The 24224-nt window shown below is 34.2% G+C and overlaps 1 protein-coding gene and 1 pseudogene across 1 annotated transcript; one reads left to right on the plus strand and one right to left on the minus strand.

The window, feature by feature from the left end:
• Nucleotides 1-634: 634 nt before the first annotated feature.
• LOC133878183 (disease resistance protein RPV1-like) lies at nt 635-8396 on the minus strand (annotated as a pseudogene).
• Nucleotides 8397-9477: 1081 nt separating this feature from the next.
• Nucleotides 9478-16775, plus strand: LOC133878110 (disease resistance protein RPV1-like). Its single transcript, XM_062316610.1, has 5 exons — nt 9478-10019; nt 12163-13264; nt 14325-14600; nt 14698-15690; nt 16125-16775. Exons 1-5 carry the CDS (start codon nt 9523-9525, stop codon nt 16731-16733), a joined length of 3477 nt encoding a protein of 1158 aa, XP_062172594.1. The 5' UTR covers nt 9478-9522; the 3' UTR covers nt 16734-16775.
• Nucleotides 16776-24224: the final 7449 nt, after the last annotated feature.

Genomic DNA, 24224 nt, shown 5'->3' on the forward strand with positions numbered 1-24224 from the left:
ACATCATTTGAGAAACATATTTAATTTAATTTAATTTAATTTTTTTTTTTAAAAAAAGTGCAAATTTCTCGAGACATAAATGGAGGAGAAGTGTTTGGTTAACTACACTTTGGTATACAATATTTCCGCACCAAGTCTCATCAATGAGATTCATGCATTTTTTCTAAATGGGTCAAGTCGACTACAAGCTACAAGTACATGAAAATCGGCCATTTAAAGAAGACAAGCAATAGTGAATGGGTCACTTCGTGTGAAGGCATCTCATCTCCAAATCACTAAAATATTTCAAACTCTTCACCCAATGTATATATATATATATATAAAGCACTGGGAAGTGCTATATCAACAACAAAAAGGGTGGCAGCACCAGCTTGGAGGCCGGAGGGGTGGCTTGTGCAGTTGCCCCCAATTTAGAAAGTTTGCGGGGCCATCCTAAATAATATATATATTACATTGGAACACTTTTTCATTAAATAAATAAATAAATAAAACACTTTACAAAACCATTATCAATCATACCAAATTTGATATCTCTCTCTCTCTCTCTCTCCCTCTTTTATTTATTTATTTATTTATTTATTTATTTTTATTTTTATTTTTTTTTAAAAAAATTTAATATAACAAGTAAACTATATGAAGGGAGACAGAACCATCAATATACAACAATTATCAAACCTCGTTGTTGTGATGGTGAATAAACATGAGCTGGTTAAAAACATAACTGATTTCTAATTAAACCATTAAGTCTATTTAGCAATCAATCGTCTCCTTCCAAATCCATCTCCATGAATTGGCTCAGGTGAAAGATGTTGGCAGGTTTCAGCGTTGGGAGTTATCTGGTTGGCTTAGTTGTGATTCACCCAAGGTTGAAGAAAGCCTCTTCTGCTGTTGTGTGTACCAATTGGATTCCAAGTTGCAATCATCATCATCATCATCTTCATCACGACGCCTCTTAGATGGTTGAATACCATCGATTGAATCTCCTGAATTTATAATTTCTTCATCGGGTACATCCATATGGACATCAACATCCTCATGGAGTATCAAATGGACTCCACAGCTTTTAATGAACAATGAACGTGAATTAACAAAAAACTCAAATCCCAGATTGCCCCCCTCTAGCTCAGAAAATTCTAGAGTGGAGTACTCCAGCCAAACATGATCTGAGTTCATTGAATTACCTGTAAGTCTTGCAATATAAGTTGGGCAACCTTTACCGGTAATGCTAACCTTAACATTAAGAATGTGGTCTTCCGGGGAGATCGCAGGAATGGGTCCAATAACAGCACAAAAAGCAATTCCTGTGATCTCATCCAAATACAGCTCCCCAGTAATATCTATTTCACACCACTTTCTATTTAAATTCTCGTTACAATAGCTGAACCAGTCTGGAATCTTATTTCCCGGAAATATAATGCCACCAAAGTAGTCCTTCAGATGTCCCTATCAAAAAAATATCATGAATTTTCAGCAATATAATCTACAAACCAAGGCACACAAAAACACTTATGAGAGAGAGAGAGACACACACACACACACACACACACACAAACCTCATCAAACAAAGGATTTGCCTCAGGATTCCCTAAATTCACAACCATTTTGTAGCATCTGGACAAGTCAATCAAATCTAATGCTCGTAACTCGCTTGTCTCAAACAGAATTTTTTTTGATACTTCTGGAAAAATTTCCAATGAAACACATCCACTAGCTCTTATAGATTCTATATTTGGTGGAAGTTCTAGAACTTCATGAAGTTGCTTGCAGTCATTCAATAGAAGGGCCCTCAATCTAACAAAGCTTTTGATGCATGCAGGAAGACTGACAATATCACTCCCAGATAGATTTAACCGTTCCAAAGCAGAAAAGCAATCAAGAACGTCAAGGAAATCTGATTTTGATTATTTGATAGGCACGTACAGTTGTTAAGATCCAAATCTCTAAGTGCTGGAAACACTATTGAGGAACAACCATCAATTAAATTGCTAGCAGTCGTTGGAGGTGGCAACGACAATAATTCTGTACTTGATGAAATTTCAGATTCTTCTATGGACACAATTGAGGGCAAGGATTGTCTTTCATCCCTCACCTTAGTTGGAAGATTGAAATGTTCTGAACAATTTTTAATAGAAAGTTCCTCAAGATGTTGCAACTGAAGAATGCTACTTGGAAGATGCATAAGGTTTGGGCAATCCGTTATATATAATTGGCGAAGCCCAGAGAGATACCCAATGGATGAAGGCAGTTCTTTTATAAGGATGTCGCCGAAATTAATGTATCTTAAGCATTCCATTTCAATATCAATTTCAGGAAAGTTCTCAAGGCTTGAGCAACTCCCAAGGTAAAGATTTTCTAGAGATCTCAGCTTGAGGCTTCTTGGCAAACTAAAAAGATTTGAGCAATTCATAATTGTCAAAGAGGCAAGCTGATCATGGAATCCAACTGAGTCATGAACTTCAACTAAACTTTCACATTCAAAAAGTGTTAATTTCTCTAAATTTGGGGTCCCTGACATGTCCGGGATTTTTGTTAGAAAATGACACGCAGAAAATTCCATAATCTTCATGTTTTGGAAATTCTGTAAACAAAAAGAGAGGATAAATTAGCTTCAAATAAGTTTACAACCAGAGACAGAACTAGAATTTCAGGTGCGAGGAGAAACTAAAAAAAAATTGGGAGGTAAAAATCATAAAATTTAGAGAAAATTTTAAAATTTCGGGGTGCTACTATCACCATGCATGAACGTAGTTCTGACTCTGTTTACAACATAATTTAAAGGAAAAAAAAATACAAAAATAATGATTGTACCTTGAATCCCTCCTTCGGTTCCTTGTAGAGGCTATTATGCATTCTAAAAACAACAAGTTTATTTCCATGAAAATTGGATGGCAAAGATTGCAAAGGACATTCAGCCCAATCAAGCAATCTTAACTCATTAGAGAGATAATTAGGCCTTCCGGAGAAGTATGCATTGCGATTTATAAATAACCTGAGCATTTTCATCTTCATAAAGGCTTTGGAACTTAACCGTATCAAGTCTCGTTCAGGCAACTCTATCAATATGCCTTCAATTTTGTTTGTTTCCTAATAAGACAATGCGTAAGAATTAACATTTTGGTCAAAACATAAACTTTTCCATAATTTACCATTTGCTACAATTATAATTTTGTATATATATATATATATATATATATATATATGAATTTGTGAAAGGAAACAAACTTATACTTCATAGTCTGGCTTCGCATGTTGCTTTTATTTTTGGGGAAAATATATTTTACCCCAATTATCACCACTTTTGCACTTACATCACCAAATTTTAAAAAGTGACACCTAAATCCCTACAACAATTACTCTGTTTCAAATGAACTACTCTGTTAATAATTAGTCATGTATGCCAAACGTGACTATTTTTGCATTCAACTTTCCAAAATACCCTAAATATTATTTTAAAGTTAGAACCAGAAAAAAAAAGAAGATTAAAATTATTAAAAAATAAGACTAAAAAAAACTAAATAAAAAATGAGGAATTTTTTAGTTTTTGGCAGTTGCCAAACCACCCCCCACGGGCTGTGTGAGTGATCCGGCTTCCCCCATTTTGCATATAGGGGGTGGCCGAACCCCCTTTACGCCAGTTGCTAATGGAGGGCTTATTTGCAACAAGGTGGTACTTGAAAGGGACGTATCAATTACTAAAGTTTGGTGGTCTAAGTGCAAAAGTGGTTGTAGTTCGAGGGTAAAGTGTATTTTCAAAAAAAACTACCCTTGATCCCCCAAAATTATAGCTCTTTTGCACTTACACCTCCAAATTTCAAAAAGTCATACTTGGCCCCCTTAACTACCATTTTGTTGTAAGTTACGCAGCTTGGGCCCATATTGAAGTTTCGATGTTAGTTTCTCCCTCTGCCCAAATCACGCATTAAGTTGGTTAGAAAATATATGAAATGACTAAATTAACCCTTTATGTAAAAATAAGAATCTCAAATGTAAAAACACACACATACATCAATACCATTCTTAAATACCCATTATGTCAATTTTCAAAATGAAAATATAGAATATTTCTATAGCTGAAAATCGACATTGCTTATGTTAAGGACAATTTAATCATTTTATTTGCTTTTTCATCCATTTAACGGTTAATTCAAGAGAGGGGCAAACTGACATTGAAACTTCAAAATAGGGTCTAAGTTGCACTGATTGAAGTTTAGGGGGTAAGTGACACACATGGTAGTTTATTTAGGGGGGAGTGTAATTTGCCCTAGGTAATTTGTTTCTATTATTGGAATGACCCAAAGTGATCTTACTCAAAACTGTCAATATTGGTTTTTACATATTGAATTATTGCCTATTATGATTCATTTATTCTTCTTACAACCGAAATACCTTTTTTTGAGAGAAATATGTGTGTGTGTGTGTTTCTTCATCCATTTTTACAAAAGCAATTTCTTTTTATGTAAGTCTTACCATATTTCCTTCTAGTACACGACGAACGTCTTCCTGAATCCACAACCTACTGCGTTTGCCAGGTTCTTTAGGTGATTCTTGACGAACAATTTCTCTACCCATATCTTGCAATAAGTCATGCATGACCAATCTATCCCCATCCATAGTTATGAGAGACTTCTCCACAAGCACTTTAATACCAATATCTGGAAAGAAACCACAATTGTCTAGTATTTTAGTGACATATTCCATATCCTCTCCTTTGAAGAAACATGCAATGTCAAGGAAGATATTCTTCTCACTTTCCTCCAACCCATCATAACTTATTCTAAGTTTTTCCTGAATATCTTTTTCGGGAATTCTTTTATACTTTTCCAATGATGTACATCTCTTCCATATAGAGATGAACCTATCACTTCTAAAGCTAGTGGGAGGCCCCCAGCATAACGTAGTGCAAGTTTTGTGAATTTCACAAATTCATCATTAGGTATGTCACTTTGGAAGGCGTGTCGACTAAAGAGCTGAAGAGCTTCCTTGTGATCCAATTCATTCATCTTGTATGTTAAATCAACTTTATGCTTAGTTAGTAAATGTTCATCTCTAGTTGTTATGATAATTCTACTTCCTAAACCAAACCAATCATGTTTTCCAGATAATATTTCTAATTGGACTAACTGATCCACATCATCAAGAACTAAAAGGACCCTTTTACAACGAAGTCTTTCCTTTATGACATTGATTCCTCGATCAACATTACCAACCTTCAAACTTGAGTCGCCTAGGATCTCATAAAGAAGTGTCTATTGCAATTGAACCAGGCCTCTCTCTTGCTTTGAAGTTTCTCTAACGTTTGCAAGAAAACAACTATCTTTAAATTGATAAGCAATCGAGTTATAGATTGCTTTGGCAACAATTGTCTTACCAATTCCACCAACTCCAAAGATTCCTACCATGCGAATATCACTCACCCCAATATTTAAAAGCACATTGATTTCTCGTACATGAGACTCTAATCCAACTGGATACTTGGCGACCTTTAAGTAAGTATGGCTTACTATTCTTAAGATCACTCGAACAATTTCATAGATGCATTTAGATTCATTCCTACCACTGCAAAAGATACAACAACATTTATTGAGTTAAAGTATTCACATGAAAAGACATAGGAACATGATCCACTAACAATTATTTATTTCTTTCTTGTAACAAATTACAATGGTAGGCAAAGAGATAGGATATAATCTCCTTCACTCCCTAAATCTCAATCCTCCAATAGATTGACCACAAGTCTTCCCTTAATTAGAGTCATACAAAATTTTCATAGTATTTATATGTATTATTAAACTTCTTAAATTGTTTTGTTCCATTCTGAAATTTGGTTTTGCCTTTGTTGATACTTACAAGGAGTATCTTTTGCATTTTACTCTTAAAATGTAATTGCATTTCTTTTTTCTTTTTTTCCTTCAATAGAATGTTTTATTTAGTTCTAAATGTTTAATCTTTTATTAAATGGATTTTTTTTTTCATCATGCACCATTCAATAATATCTAATTTAGAATTGCAGAAAATAACCTAAATGCATGCAAACACTACCATTTAAAATTGGTGTTGAAAATTTATATTGTCATGTGAAAGAATCGCATAACTGTAGTACTAAATAAGAAAGAAAAATGATACATACTATAATTCTATCCAACAATGCTGACATAGTGACATGGCCGTACGGGTACTCGCAATCAACCATTAAATTTTTTTTATTAAACCATTATTAATCCAAAGGTTAGTTAAGAGTATCAAGTTAGCATTGTTGGGCAATTATAGAATAAAAATATGGTATCTATCATTACTCAAAAAAATGACCTTATGTTGTATTAAATCAAGGTGACACAAGCGATCTTATTAAAAGCATAGAAGAGTTGTCTTTGATTTTTCGCAATGCCCTCATTCAACTTGATATAGAAATAAACAAGTGACATCTTAGTTTCAAAATGTTAAGAGTATTAATTAAATTAAAATTTTACAGTAAACTTTTGGTAAAATAAAAATTTGAACCAAAAAACCACTTAAAATAGAAGTTCTTTACCCCTCAAATATGTATTTCTATCTTAAGAGATCTGCAGTATTGCATTCTGCAATTTCAATAATTTAATATTTAATATTTAATAAAATAATTTTGGGTGGTACCATGTCCTCACCAAACCAATTTAGGCAGCTTAAAACATTCTTACATTAAAATGGTGTTTTTAATCGACTGAATTTATTTATATAGTTACCCAAAATAATGAGACAAAATCAGAAAAAAGAAAAAAAGAAAATAACGAGACAAGAAAGAACAAAACATACCAAGATACAAATTAGGGGAGAAATTAAAGAAAGAAGATGCAAAAAGAACTGCGGTTTGTGATCAGAGATTCAGAAATACCTTTTCTGTAAATGCCACCCCGACAAATTGGCCACTTTATTCAGGGCTGCCTTCCATTTCTGCACAGTATCCTCATTGAATCTCTTCTCATGTTTAGCCAATGCTTCTCCAAAACTCTTTCTCTGATGCCGTACGTCTGCTGGATCTACTTTGTAAAACACTGGTAGAACAATTTGTTGTTTAGTTTCCCTACACTCGAGGATCTCCATGAGCTCACCCAAGCACAATGTGGATGATGCATAGTTTTCAGAGAGCACGACGATTGAAGTCCTTGGCTCTTTAATAGCTTTGACAAGTACTGCCGGTGAAACTTCTGAATCTCCTCCTCTAAGTTTGTCATCCATGTAGGTATAGACTCCCTTTTGACATAAAGCGTTGTATAGATAAGCAGTAAAACTGTCGCGGGAATATTCGCTTCCAAAGCTCAAGAATACATCGTAAGGCCATCGACGGGCGAAAGAAGAAGAGGTTGAGGAAGAGACTCCATGGAAGGCCATGGAAGAAGCCATTTTGTCTGTAAGGCTGATTATACTTCAGAGATATTTGAGAAGACGATGCCTACCTATCTTCTTTAATTAGTAAAGTAACCTCTAGCAGGAAACGAATATTAAAAAACAAAGAATATTAAAAAAAAAAGAAAAAAAAAAAAAGGAATAAAGGAAGCAGGTGATCAAATAAAAATGAAAAATTAATATAAAAAATTTCCACTCATAAAAAAATTCAAATTTCTTCCAATTCTTAAACGGATGTATATCACATATACGACAACAATTCCATGGCGTATTATTTACCACTGAGGGACCCACCCTCCTGAAACTGACGTTGACGTAAGTGAAGTGAGAAACGCGGGTCCTTCCACCACCGCGAATTATTTTTGCCTCGAGACTCACCCTCCGGCCTCCTCGGACTGGCGTTGACGTCAGTTCAACAAGAAGAGAGATCAACCTCTTCAAAGGCAAGCTCAGGGGGCAATGGTTTAACAACAAGCAGAGCACCTTTAACATTATAAGGACCATTATCCATAATTTCTTTAATCAGACGATGCTCAAAAACTTTGAAAAGAAAACGATCGCCCGGAAGTAAATCCACCTCAAAAGTCAAAGCAAAACGCCAAGAGACATTAAGAATATCACGAACCCAAACAAGAGAGGGGGGATTTGGAGAAACCAACCTGCCCAGTAGACGGAAAAAGTTATCAAAAGGGAGAGGCGCCGATTCCAAAGGACAAGGATCATCACAGTTGAGTGCTTGAGTTTCCTGAATAAGCGCCTGGAGATTGATCGTTGGTTGGTCCATGTTGCAGGAAAATAGCAAGAAGTAGAAAAAGCCAAAGGTAGAGATAAGAGAAAAGAGAGGAAAAAGGAAGTGAAGCGAATAGAAACAAAGAAGGACAGATTCTGTGAAATTGACAGGTGAAAGTGGGATGGGAAACTGTGTTAGAACAGGTGTAAGAATCAGATAGAGTAAAAAGGATGAGGAAACCTTTCCCTCGTTAGAGAGAAGGCAGAGTCTCTCTCTCTAGAGACATTTTTTCTTAGTATTTGATTAATAATTGGACTGGTAATTAGCGGAAGATAAACGGATAGTTTTGACTTTTAATTTTAGTTGGTAGATAATCACGTTCGCTGTGAGGTGAATTGTTGCCGCACAAGTGAGTTAATTAGTTAAAGCTGTCGTTAAATAAATTAGACAAATCATAAATAAAGTTTGAATGATTTTTTTTTTTTTTTACATATATTGTAGTATTGATAAATGTGAGTAGCTTAAATTATAAATTATTTTTTATTGTATTAAAATTAATTTAAAAATTTATGTGGGTTGGCCTAATTTAAAAATTACTTTCTAAAGTTAAATTTTGTTAAATTTTTTAACATATTTCGTTAAGCGTCACGTCCTCACAAATAATATTGTGACATGTATTGCCCTTAAGGAATAACTCAATCGGCTGAGAATTTACATCTCATGAAACAGAGTTCACTAGTTTGAATATTCTATTTTCCTCTTGAGTGGACGTGTAAAAAAAAAAATAATGTCATGTATCACTTTTAATAAAAAAATATAAATATTTTAAAAAATATAAATAAATAAGACTTAAAAAATTATTTTTTTTTAAAAAAAAATGGTTGCCACGGTGCCGCCCCTTTGAGGGGACCGCGTGCCACTCATAAGTTCCTTTGAGGTGGCTTACGGAACCTCAGAAAATGACTGTGTCACTCTCGACCACTTCAAAAAATAGCGTGATCACCCTATTGTGAGAGGTGACCAAACCATCGCAAAAGGGTGGGACAGCCACCCCTTTCCCTTCTCACAAGGTATCCTTTGTAAAGAAATGATTCTGTACTGTTACTATACAATTTCAACACAACTGCCTTCAATCCAAAAGAAAAAAAAAAATAAAAAATGCGGTAGGAATCATTTCTCTCATTTTTTATATTAGTTTCTCATCTTTTATTGACCAACGCGCCCATCATTTATTCGTTTTTATATTTTTTTTTGTCTTTTTTATATTCGTATCCTACGGCTAGGAGAGGTTGCTTTGCTGTTCCTTTACTAAAGATGATGAGTAGGCATCTACTTCTCTGTTTAAGCTAAGGACTAAGGAGAGTCGCCATGCTAAAATTTCTACCAGGCTTTCATACACCATTCCTTCTTCCATGGCGTTCCAAGGAGCCTCTTCCGCATCCTTTTCTTCTTTCGGCCGTCGATGGACTTACGACGTATTTCTGAGCTTTAGAAGCGAAGATACCCACGACAGTTTTACTGCTCGTCTATACAACGCTTTGTGTGAAGAGGGAATCTATACCTTCATGGATGAGGATGACAAACTTAGAGGAGGAGAGGAAATTTCACCGGCATTTCTCAAAGCCATTAAAGAGTCAAGGACTTCAATCGTTCTACTCTCTGAAAACTATGCATCATCCACATGGTGCTTGGGTGAGCTGATGGAGATCCTTGAGTGTAGGGAAACAAAGCAACAAATTGTTATTCCGGTGTTTTACAAAGTAGATCCATCGGACGTACGGCATCACAGAAAGAGTTTTGGAGAAGCATTGGCTAAACATGAAGACAGGTTCATGGAAGATACTGTGCGGAGCTGGAAGGCAGCCCTGAATAAAGTGGCCAATTTGTCCGGGTGGCATTTGGAGAACGGGTATTTCCGACTACGCATTTTCCCTTCGTTCTAGACTTCCAATTTGCTTCTAATTATATATATATAATATAAAATTATTTGATCTTGATTAAGGGTGCGTTTGAGATTGCGATTTCGTAGACAATAAGTGCGATTTTAAACCAAATCGTAGAACATAAATCGTTTGGGAACTGCGTTTTTAAAAATTATGATTTGAAAACGCAGAAAATCTGTTATTTCAAATCGCAGGTAAGATGATGCTTTTTTGAAAACGCAGAATTTTAAAGGCTAATTTGCGATTTTAAATGCTAAACTGCGATTTTGCCAAACACTTAACTGTGTTTTTAAAAATCACTTTTTTTAAATCGCACATTTTAAAATCGTGATTTTAAATCGCACTTTTTGAAATCACAAACCCAAACAGACCCTAAATTTCATAGAAATCATGGTGAAACAAGAAAACTTTTGATTGAGCATTTAAATATGATAAATTTTATGAGAGAACGGAAGGAATTAATCCCAACTTGAGCAGAAAATGAGAAATCTAAGTAATTATTTTTTTGGCCTTCTCATGATGAATTGCCAACTAGACCATAAAATAAATGTGAAGTATTTACATTAGAAAATGTTAGTAAAGCGAGTTAAAAGTACTTCTAACTTATTTAATAATAATAATTATTTTTTGTTTTCAAGAAAATAAATTCATTAAATAATTTTGTTTAAGACAATGTAATTTGCTTAAATAATTTATCGATGACCAAACTTTTGAAGATGAATTCATTTGCTCTGATCTATAGTTTTTTTACGACCAGCTTTTTTTTTTGGTCCTACAATATAACGTTATTCCTTAAGTTATTTTGCACAAATTTAATTGTTCTGATTTTATTCCTCATCATCTCTTTATCTTATCACAAAGAACTCTAAATGCATTGGAACTTTCACATTGAGATCATATATCGAAAATTGATCATTTTAAGATGTTTATTTTTATATATTTTGCAGAAGTTTATTACTTTGTCATTAATACCTTAAGAAAGGTTGTGGTAAATCTCTCTTGAATGCGAAAAAATAAGCAATTAAATTTTAGAATTTTGGAAGTGTGTGGTATAATTTTTAATTTTTAATTTTTTTTTTTTGTGTGTAAGTTCCATTGGAAGTAATAATTTAAAAGTCTCCACAAGAAAATTTGGGAAATAGTTTTTACTAATTTACGAACTATTTATACGTTAGTTTGAGTTAATGATAACCATCATCTCATATAATTCCAAAAGTTAAGTACAATTAAATTATTTTATTTTAAAATTGTATTGAAAATTTTCCCATGGAATAAAGATCACGTCATCAATATTTCAAATTTTTAGCAAATTCAAATTGCATAATGCAATAGTGCGACCTCTTAAATAGAAATTCATATTTCAGGGGGTAAATAGCTTCTATTTTAAATAGCTTTTTCGTTAAAATTTATATTTTATCAAAAGTTGTATGTAAAATTTTAGAAAAGTTAATTATAATCTTTAAAATTACCATTTGAAAATTTTCTATTATAATCTTCATTTTACAAAAACTAATAAAAGAAATTTGAGGAACAAAATTGGTGATGGGTAAAAAAACAAAAGTGAAAAAGACAAACAATACGACGGCTCTGGTGTCTTGCACCATCCCTAATAAAACATAATTAAGGTCAATTTACATAATCCGATATAATTTAGTACTTGCATACTTAATTACACTTCACAAGTTTTCAATACCAATTTTAATGGTAGTGTTTGCATGCATTTAGTATTCAACTTTTATAGGGTATTTTGCTTGATTCGAAGTAGGAATATTAGAGATTAATTATTGAATGTTTGCACAATGAAAAAAAATTGCAATTTACTAAAAGATTAAACATTTGAGAACTAAATAAACCGTTCTAATGAAAAACAAGTTAAGAAGTTTAATGATACATATAAAGACTATGAAAAGTCTAATTAAGGGAGGACTTGTGGTCAATCCAAGGAGGATTGAGGTATAGAGAAGGAAGGATTATTTCCTTTCTTGTCTCCTACCATATATTGTCAGTTGTTGCAAGAAAAAAAAAATTGTAAGTAGATCATGCATGTTCCTATGTTTTTTCGTGTGAATAGTGTAACTAATTTAAATGTTTTTTTTTAACCTTTTGCAGTGGTAAGAGTGAATTTAAATTTATCAATGAAATTGTTCGAGTGGTTTCAAGAATAGTAAGTTGCACATACCTAAACGTTCCCAAATATTTAGTTGGAATAGAGTCTCATGTACAGGATATCAATGGGCTTTTACATATTGGGATGAATGACGTACGCATGGTAGGAATTTTCGGAGTTGGTGGAATTGGTAAGACAACTATTGCCAAAGCTATTTATAACTCGATTGCTTACAAATTTAAAGATAGTTGTTTTCTTGCGGATGTTAGAGAAACTTCAATGAAGGAGTGCGGTTTAGTCCAATTGCAAGAGACACTACTTTCTCAAATCCTAGGCAACTCAAGTTTGAAGGTTGGCAATGTTGATCGAGGAATCAATGTCATAAAGGAAAGGCTTTGTTGTAAAAGGGTTCTTTTAATTCTAGATGATGTGGATCAGTTGGTCCAATTACAAACATTATCTGGAGAACACAATTGGTTTGGTTTAGGAAGTAGAATTATTATAACAACAAGAGATGAACACTTGTTAATTAAGCATAAAGTTGATCTCAAATACAAAATGAAAGAAATGAATCACAGTGAAGCTCTTCAGCTCTTTAGTCTACATGCTTTCCAAAGTGACAAACCTCCTGATGATTTTGTCGACCTTACAGAACATGCACTACGTTATGCTGGGGGCCTCCCACTAGCTTTAAAAGTGCTAGGTTCAGATCTATATGGTAGAGATATACACCTTTGGACAAATGCATTGGAAAGGTACAAAAGAATTCCTGAGGAAAATATTCTAGAAAAACTTAAACTAAGTTATGATGGATTGGAGGAAAGTGAGAAGAATACTTTCCTAGACATTGCATGTTTCTTCAAAGGGTATAATGCAAAATATGTCACTAAGATACTAGACAGTTGTGGTTTCTTTCCAGATATTGGTATTATAGTACTTGTGGAGAAGTCTCTCATAACTATTGATGAGGATAAATTGGTCATGCATGACTTATTGCAAGATATGGGTAGAGAAATTGTTCGACAAGAATCACCCGAAGAACCAGGCAAACGCAGTCGGTTGTGGTTTCATAAAGATGTTCGTTATGTACTAGAAAAAAATATGGTAAGACTAACATCAAAAAATTATTTTAATTTTACATTTGTAAAAATGGATAGAGAAATTTAATACACATGCACAACACATGCACAACACTTGCACACAACACGCACGCACGCGAATACAAACACAACACACGTGCGTGCACGCACACACACCATTTGTCACAAAATAAGTATTGTGGTTGTAAGTAGAATATCTTTAATTAAGAAGAATAAATAAATCTTCATAGGCAATAACAATTTACCCTATTTAAGAGATAGACATAGTTTTCATGAGTATCATGCATTTTCTTCTATAAAGAGGTAAGAGTAACAAGTAAATATGAGAAAAAAAAAAAAAACCCATTTTGAGTATGGTCACTTAATTTGGGACATTCTAATATAAAAACAAGAGAAAAATACAATTTGACCCCTAATGTATCATCGCCTTTTCATTTACACCACCGAACTACCAAAAGTGACATTTAGATGTGTAAAGCTACCATCACTTATCAAAAAAAGCCACTCCATCAACGTCAGGCGTTAAAATAGATGGTAGCCCCATTTTTTACTTTTGAAATACCATAATTGCCCCATTATAATTATTAAACACAAATTAAACTTACTTTTGAAATACCCTCTCAGCCTTCCTCCCTTTTTTTTTTTTTTTTTTTTTTTTTTTTTGTTCTTTTTCCTTTTTCTTTACATTTTCGTAATTTTTGGTGATAATTTGGGTAGTTCAATGAAAAACTCTCACTTGCACAATACGCCTGAGATTTTCCATCCATTTAATGTCAGATGCTAACAAAACGTGTAACAACAAAGTGGTAGTTTGAGGACCAAATATTTTAAAAATTTGGATGTCTAAGTGTAAACGAGTTGTCAGTTTAGGGTGATTAGGAGTAGTTTTTCCCAAAAAAAAAAAAAAAGCAACATACTAAGCCAAACAAATGAAGTGTAAGTTTATTTCCTTTTCATAAAGTCATACACACATGCAAGCACAAAATTCTAATTCTAGCACACGGTTAAATATGAAGAAGTTTATGTTTTGATTTTGCTAACACATTTATGCATTGTCTTACTAGGGAACAAACAAAATTGAAGGCATATTGATAGAGTTGCCTGAAAGAGACTTGATATGCTTAAGTCCCGAAGCTTTCATGAAGATGAAATTGCTCAGACTGTTTATAAATCGTAATGCATACTTTTCTAGAGGGCCTAGTTATCTCTCTAATGAGTTAAGATTGCTTGATTGGGCTGAATGTCCTTTACAATCTTTGCCATCTAATTTTCGCGGAAAGAAACTCGTCGTTTTTAAAATACATAATAGCCCCTTTAAGGACCTGAAGCATGAATTCAAGGTACAATTATTGTTTTCTATATTTATTTCCTTTAAATTATGTAGTGAAAATCTTTGAACCTAATTTATCCCCCCTCCCTTTTTTTTTTTCTTTACAGAATTTCCAAAACATGAAGATCATGGCATTCACCAAGTGTAATTCCTTGACAAAAATGCCTGATATTTCAACGATCTCAAATTTAGAGGAGTTTACTCTTTTTGAATGTAACGGTTTAGTTGAGGTTCATGACTCTCTTGGATTCCTTGATAAGCTTTCCTATTTGTCAATTCGTGCATGCTCTAATCTTATCAATTTGCCAAGAAGCCTCAAGTTAAGATCTCTAGAAATGCTTTACCTTGAAGGTTGCTCAAGCCTTCAGAAATTTCCTGAAACTGTGATTCAAATGGAGTCCTTAAGAGACATTACATTAAACGACTCTGCTATAAAAGAACTGCCTTCATCCATTGGGTTATTGACAGGGCTTCGCCAATTATATCTGAACGGTTGCAAAAACCTTATGCATCTCCCAAGCAGCATTCTTCAATTGCAACATCTAGAGATTCTCTCTCTTGCAAATTGCACAGAAAATGTTAAGCTTCCAACAAAGGTGAGGGATGAAATACAATCCATGCCCTCAAATGTGTTCACACAGGAATATGAAATATCCTCATTGCCTTCAACGGATTCAAGCATTTTAAATGATGGTTACTCCTCAATAGGGCTTCCGGCACTGACAAATTTGGATCTTGAAAACTGTTGCATATCAAAATCAAATTTCCTTATGACACTTAACTGCACTTCCACTTTAGAACATTTAACTCTATCAAGGAGTGATATCGTCAGTCTTCCTGCATGCATCAAAAGATTTGTTGGATTGACGTCCCTTCTGTTAGTGGATTGCAAGCAACTTCAAGAAATACTAGAACTTCCACCAAATATAGAAAAAATAGATGCTAGTGGATGTGTTTCATTGGAAAGTTTTCCGGAAGTATCAAAAAAATATCAATTCAATACAAGCAAGTTACAAGCGTTAGAATGGATTGACTTGTCTAGATGCTACAAAATGCATGTGAATATAGGGAATCAAGTGGCAAATCCTTCATGGTATGAGGTATCTCTCTCTCTCTCTCTCTCTCTCTCTCTCTCTCTCTCTCTTGTACATGTTTCTTATATTTTATAGGTTATATATATTGTTGCAAATTCTATTACGTGAATGGTTTATTAAACACGCAATGAGATAATTTGATAGGTTCTGAGTGAACCTAGATCTTAGTTTTGAGTGAACCTAGACCTTTATAGAATAGGAGATGAACTTTTACCTCTATCTTAAAATAAACTCTAACTTGGAGAAACTTGTTACTAAATGACTTTTGCACCATAGTGCTACAAATAATTAAAAGACTCTGACTCAGATAGATAACTATAACTATCTTTATTTAATTAAACTACGAGTGTTCTAAGATAAACTAATACAAGTTATGTCAACATCTTCTATATATTGTAGAATTTTACTTTCATAACAAATTCATGATATTCGATTTATAGGGACATGTTGAAGACTACGTTAGTGGCATTATTTTTCCGGGAAATACGATTCCAGACTGGTTCGGCTATCGTAACGAGACTTCAAATAGTAAGTCATGTGAAATAGACCTTAATGGGCACCAGCATTTGGATGAGATCATAGGAATTGTTTTTTGTGCTGTCATGGGAACCACTGCGATCTTCCCAGAAGACCCCATTGCTTATGTTGATGTTAACATCATTGCTGGAGGTGTCCCAACTAGGAATATTGGAGGAAGAGTACTTAATTTCATGGGCTCAGATCATGTATGGCTGCAGTACTCCGTTCTAGAATCTTCTGAACTGGAGGGGGACAATCTGCGAGTTAAGTTTTATAGCCGTTATGATTCAGTGCTCTTTAAAAGTTGTGGAGTCCATATGATACACAAGCATGAAGAGCTACATGAGGATGTTAATGGCCATTTGGATATACCTAATCATGAAGAAATTGAAAATTCAGTAGATTTTATAGATGGTGTTCAAGTTTGTAAGAGGCGTCATGATGATGAAGATCACAACTTGGAATCCAATGGGTACCCACAACAGAAGAGGCATTCCTCAACCTTCAGTTGTTATACCACATGCCTGTAAGTACATGTGTCATCAATTTTCTGCTTTCACATGACATAATTATGTTATATATTCTAGTTGAAATTTGGGGGATCTAATGAGTTTCTTGGAATTATCTTTTGGAAATGTAGAGGGTGGGTTTTGTCAATGTGAAATATGCACACACCACCTGCATTTGGGAACCAAATTTGTGCGAAAAAATTTGGGAAACCTAAGATATATATAAATAATTATTTGTGGGTCATGCTGCACATATCAACATTAATTAGTTTTTGGAAGTACCAATTACCTATCGGCTCCAAAGTGGGTAAACTTAGTTTTACAGGAAGTTTTCAATTATTGGGAAGAAAAAAAATATATTTTTCTTCCCAAACTATCAACGGATTTGTAATCCTTCAATTGAATTATCAACTGCTCGATCATTATTCATTTAAAATTAGAATTAATTGCAATGGGTCACCATCTTTAAATCAACCGTTTAATATTTATAAAATTATATTTTACAGGTGATGGTCCTTTTTATATTATAATTAGCAGTGATTCCATCATTTCGTCTGAAAGGGCAATGCATAATTATATGATTAGATCATTATACATAACAAATACTACTTTTACTTTCTTCAATGAACTCTCTAAAATTCTTTAACTACTAGATTTCTACTTGCTTCTTACCTTCTGTTCTAGGACAACCATGGTCCATGTCCTTTAGTCTTGTAATTGTCATGTTCTTGCTAGCATAATGTCTTCCAACTCTTAAAGAACACTGATAGATGAAAAGAATTGAGGTGGCACAGGAATAGAAAAATTGGACAAAATTCCTATCAATTTGGACTGAAACCATTACACACACATATATATATTCTCAAAGAATATAACTATATTAGAAGAAACAGAATGAGAACCAAAGGTTTAGACTGAATTTGGACTGAAACCAAACACACACACACACACACACACACACTATATATATATATATATATCATATTTTAGAGTAACATGGCCCGTCCATCTCCTGGAATATTTTGAGCCACCGGCCTCATAAATGTCTTTAGTGGTTGTCCAACCTCCCAAGTCCCTACCCTAAGTGAGGAGGTTGTCCAGCCACCCCTAGGTGGCGCAGAGGGGAGCTCTTTTCCTCCTCTATGTTTATGATTTTTTTTTTCTTTCTTTCTTTTTTACTTGGCTTTTTTTTTTTTTTTTTTGCTTATTTTTTCTTTTTTATTAGGTATAAAAACTGAGTTGCAATAGCACCCCCACAATATACGTATATATCAGCTGGCTAGTTGAGAATGATATAGGAATGATCCTTTCAGCTAGTTGAGCAAGCATTTTACTTAATTGATCGATACCAAACTGAATGGTGTTGGGCAAGTGATGCAGAAGATCACACCTGAGGAACGTATATGATATTCCAACTATATATATGTAGAGAGAGACTAGAGAGAGAAGAGGAAGATAATAAAAGATGATGACAGATCATTGACCACTACTGCTGCATATCAAGAAAATAAACCATGATGGAACTTGACTCCATTACATACGTGATGGGTTTGTGAACATGCATGTTAATTACCTTGAACCATCATTTTTTCAATTATTGCTATTATTTCGGGAAAACAAAGAAAGCCTAACAAATTTGACTTCCAAATCTATTCTCAACCCCACTCTTTCGATTTTCTAGTCTAAAGTACAAATAGAGCTTCCACATTTTTTCTTGTGCCGGAGCTATTTTTCTTCCCACACCTATGTGAGTGTCTTTGTCAAGATGATATGCCGCACTGTCATTGTTTTCTTTACCAGCAAATACCAAACACAATTTTCTCTTGTTAAAAAAAGAAAAAAAAAGAAAAGAGGCTTTCAAAGAGGTTTTGTGCCCATAGTTGACCAAATTCTGGCCATAGTAGTCGCTTTCGGCCAAAGTTGCCAATGCCCAAATCCTGGCAATAGTAGCCGATGCTGGCCAAAGTCGCCACATTCCATGTTTTGGTCCTAGAAACTGATTGATGTTCCAATTCAGGCCATAGTATCCATTTTATTTTTTTTATTTTTTCTGGCCCTTTGATGTTCAAGATCAAACCTCAACGTTCGTGATCTACTGTTGAGTTTGCGGGGGCGTATTGAGACAATAGTTACAAGAACTTAAGAGACAAAGTCACAAGAATTACAAGCACTCAAGAGACAAGAGTTACAAGCACTCAAGAGATAAGAGTTACAAGATAAATTAGATTGATTGTTGCATGTTAATGTGGAAGTGGAAAAAACTTATAACATTTAGACTATTTCTCTATAAAGAGGGTTTTGTATACAATCAAATAAATCAAATGAAAGATGCATGTAGCCAAAGAAAATGCTTTGATGTGTAAATGTAGGCTATAAGTTAAACCACCTTAATTCTCTCTATCTCTCTTTCTTATTCTCACATCTTTCTTAAATTATGTGATCTTACATAGAAAAGTGAAAAGAGGGGAAGAGACAAAGAGGAGCTAGAAAAAGTGAGAGAGGGAGCAGCTAAGAGATGGAGAGACTGGCCTAGAGGGAGAGAGAGAGATTGAGAGTTTTTGTGGAAGGGAAGAGGATCCCCTCTGCCTTGTATTTCTCTTATACTCCGTTTGTTTCAGCGTAAAATGATTTCGGCATTTTCCAGTGTTTGGTGAGGGTGAAAATAATAGTCAACCAGAAAATTATTTTCGTTTGACAAAATATGCATAGTAAATTTCAAAAAACAAACGACAGACGCATTCTACCCTCTTTTAAACGACGCAATCAACCTTCACGTTCAAGCAGTTAACCACCACCAGAATCTGGCCGGTGCCGAAATTCAAAAATGTCCGGTCATTGTCGCCGGATTCTGGCCACCTTCGCCAGGATCTGGTCAGCCTAGATTTCGACAACCAGAATGGTCGGATTTTGATTTCCGGCCATCTGGACGGGATCTTGCCAAAACGGCCTGGATCCGGCCGTTCTGGCTGGAGCTTGCGTCATCCGGTTATAAAATTGAGACGTGTTTCATAATATTATAAGTTAATAACACAAGAAACATGTGCCTCCATACTAAATCTGAACGGCAATCCATAATATATTAATATCCTTAAAAAAAAAAAAAAAACCCCTTTTGATCGATGCAGGGCTACGTTATGCATCCTGGAAAATTCATGTTCAGTTGAGTGTTGAACTTGGACCAATACCTACCCTCTTCATTCTTCAACAACGTGAAGCATAACACCAACACAACAATCCCTCACATGAGGATGGGCCCCACACACTGTGGCCCACCCTCATGTGAGGGGTTGTTGTGTGATTGTTGTGATGGTGTAGTGTAGGAATCAAATCCCATTTTCTTGACTTGCTTATCTCATGGTTTAACTGTTTAAGACAGCTGACAGCTCCAACACCGCAGTTTTGTCCTCATATATGCCCGAATAATAATGTGCATATTGTGATTTTTTTTAAGTTAATATATTGAACGAAAATATAAAAAGTATTTGTGATTTTTCGTACGCGCTAAACACCAAAAAATATTTTCGGCGAAAATTATTTTCTTAAAAAATAATAACAAAAATCATTTTACGCCGAAACAAACGGAACATTAATTACAAAGTTCAACCCCACTATCAATTTAAAATCTTACGGCCCACCTGCATGGGATATTTATATCCCTAATAACACGTATCGTCCGAGTCAGTTTGACCGGAGCAAAAATCATTGTCGGCCGTGCCAAGCTGCCGGAGAGACGTCCTTGTAGAGAGAGAAAGAGATAGAGAGAGAGAGAGAGCCGGAACCGGAATGGGCTGTGAGAGAGGGAGAGCGAGAGAGAGGGAGGGTCGGTGAGAGAGAGACAGTCGGTGAGAGGGAGAGGTCACCACGCTGGAGACACGGCAGAGAGGCACTGGAACGGGTTGTCGCTGGCCGGCTTAGCTCGACAGAGAGAGAGAGAGAGAGAGAGAGAGAGAGAGCGTACAGAAATGGGTAGCTTCCAGACTTTTATATAAATATATATATATAATTTAAACAATATATAATTTAATATCTTTTATTTAAAAATTATTATATTTATTTAAAAAAATCGTCCTCCGTTTGGCCAGGTGGCGCGCGGGAGAACTCCCGCGCAGCACCTGGCCAAACAATTGGACACGTGTACGTAGTACACGTGCCCAATTGGAGACGTGTATGTAAATACACGTCTCCAAATGTTATTTTTTTAATATTATAATTATATATAAAATGTATTATATATATTTAATATATATATATATATATATATATTTTATATAAACCCATGCAACCCTAAGTGCATGCACTGCATGTACACATTGCTAAACCCTAAGCCCTAAAACATAAACTATAAATTAAAACTAAATATAAACCCTAAATTTAAACCATGACACTAAGTATAAGTATATATACTATACTACCCCCAACCCTATGTGTATATACTATATATAGCCATAAACCCTAATCTTAAGTGTATGTTATATATATATATCTATAGCTAAAAACCCTAACCCTAAATGTATATACTATATATATCTATAAACCCTAATACCCTATACTATATATAGATATAAACCCTAACTCTACGTGTATGTATTATATATTATGTATAACCATAAACCATAACTCTATGTGTATATATTATATACATAGTACTATGTATAGCCATAAACCCACGTGTATATATTATATACTATGGATAGCCATAAACCCTAACTCTACGTATATATACTATATATAGCTATAAACCCTAACTTAAACTCATGTTGCAATTTTTTTTTTCTTGGGTCTACATATATATAGCAGAAATTTGGTTTAATTATGCATATAGTACAATATGTCAATTTAGTTAGGGTTTACGTACTTATGAGTATACCATATATATATATATAGAACTCATCATATAAACCCTAATCATAAGTGTATGTATTTTATATAGCAAAAAACCATAACCCTAAGTGTATGTACTATATATAACAAAAAACCCTAACTCTAAGTGTATGTACTAAGCAAAAAACCCTAACCCTAATCTTAAGTATATGTACTATATATTATTTCGAATTTTAAAATGGTGGCTCGCGGGAGACGTGTAATTAAAATACACGTCCCCCTTTAGCAAATTGTATTTAATTAAAAATAATAATAATTATATATATATATATATATATATATATATATATAATTTAACAACGGAAAAAAAAATACAAACCCATGCAGCCCTAAATGTATGTACCGTACATATAACTAAACCCTAAGCGCTAAAACTAAACCGTAAATTATAAATTAAAACTAAACCCTAACCCTAAAATTAAACTCTAATACTGAGTTTATATACTATATTAAACCCTAAATAAAAACTAAAACATAACCAAAAAATTAAACTCTAACCCTAAGTTCATATACTATACATAGCTATAAACTATAACCTTAAGGGTACGTACTATATATAGTCATAAACCCTAACCCTAACCCTAAAAGTATATATATATATATATATATATATATACACAAAAAATTAAACTCTAACCCTAAGTGCATATATTATACATAGCTATAAACTATAACCTTAAGGGCACGTACTATATATAATCATAAACCCTAACCCTAACCCTAAAAGTATATACTACTTATATATATATAAGTATATACTATATATATATATATATATATATATATATATATATATATATATATATATATATATATATATAAGTATATATATAGTATATATATATATATGTACATAAACCTTATACCTAAGTGTATGTACTATATATAGCTATAAACCCTAACCATAAGTGTATGTACTATATATAACTATAAACTCTAACCGTAAGTGTATGTACTATATATGTACATAAACCTTAACCCTACATATATTTAAGGGATAACTACACTTCACCCCCCTGATTTATCCACGGTGTGGCGATTTACCCCCCAATGTACAAAAATTGGTACATGACCCCCCCGAACTTGCCAGCGTGTAACGAAATGGACCTTCTGTCCAGTCGCCCGTTATTTTGGATGGCAAGTCGGTCACGTGCAAGTCACGTGACCGTTTCAGACAGAAATTCTACCCAAAATACCCCCGCCTCACCTATTGTTTGGATTTAGACATTTCGTGCGTGAGGTCCCCACTTCCACTTAGCACGAACGGCTACTTTCGAAGGTTCTACACGAACTGACCCACCCACAACCTGTCGCCGAAATCCATACCGAAATCCATACCGCTCAACTCGTTCATAATCGTTGTTAAATAAAGGTTAGTGGTTTTTTAATGGAGAAAGTTTTTTTTTTTGGTAGGCGATTTGGGGGGTTTTTGTTAATCTAGGGTTTTGGATTTGGGGGTTTTTGTTAATTTAGGGTTGTCGGCTTTGGGGTTTTTGTTAATGTTGTTTGTTTAGTCTCATTTGTTGTTTGTTTAGTCTCATTTTTAATGTAGAAATTGACTGCAATTTGTGTATAAAAAAATGTTAGGGTTTGTCGGGATTTGGGGGTTTCGCTTACAGTATGTGTTTTTTAATCATTTGTGGTCCCGATTTGTATCATTTTTTGCTTTGTTTGTTGTCTGCCGAAAACGTAATTGGTTTGTTAAAGTGCATTGGGTTTGATTTGTTAAAGTGCATTGGGTCCCGATTTGTATCCTTTTTGTTGTTTTTTACTAATTTATATGCAGTGGGGTCCCAATTTGTATCATTTTTTGATTTGTTTGTTGTCTGCCGAGAACCTAATTGGTTTGTTTTGTTTATATGCATTGGGTTTGGTTTATATGCATTGGGTACCATGTGGTTTGTTTTGTTTACACCTTATATATGCAGTGGGGTCCCAATGCACTATTTTTTTGCAATTGATTTTGGAGCATTATTGGATCCTTATTTAATATGTCTCTGCATTGGTTAATATGTATGTGTACCTATCAAATATTTTTTTTTGCATATTATTTGCACTATTTTTTTGGACCACTATTTGTTTTGCATGTTACTACTTTATATGCAGTGGGGTCCCGATTGTAGTTGTGCTTTGCATATTAGTTGCAGTGCCTTATTATTGTGGTCCCCTTGTCCCATGCATAATATATTTTTTTGTTTGCATGTGTAGAATGAAGCTAGTCTTTGAGATTTATTATTGTGGTCCCCTTGTCCCATGCATAATATATTTTTTTTGTTTGCATGTGTAGAATGAAGCTAGTCTTTGAGATAAACTATGGGGGTAGGTTTGATAGAAAATATGGATGTATTTATGTGGGGGGTCAAGTGGATGTCCATCCGGATAACGTTGATCCTGATGATGTGTCATTTGTCCTGATAGAGTCTATAGTGGGACAATATGGGTATAGTCCAGGTGATTTGATTTACTTTAGGGACCCTACCAAAGATCTAGTGGATGGTCTACAACTAGTATCCTCGGATTATGATGTAGCTTATATGGTTGCCAAACATGTGGATACTCCTAATGTAGTCCTTTATATTGTTTCTTTCCAAAATGATAGAGGTGGGGATGGGGAAGGGGAAGATTTGGAAA

The sequence above is a fragment of the Alnus glutinosa genome, chromosome 9 (genome assembly GCF_958979055.1).
Source record: "Alnus glutinosa chromosome 9, dhAlnGlut1.1, whole genome shotgun sequence".
In the NCBI taxonomy this organism is placed as follows: domain Eukaryota; kingdom Viridiplantae; phylum Streptophyta; class Magnoliopsida; order Fagales; family Betulaceae; genus Alnus; species Alnus glutinosa.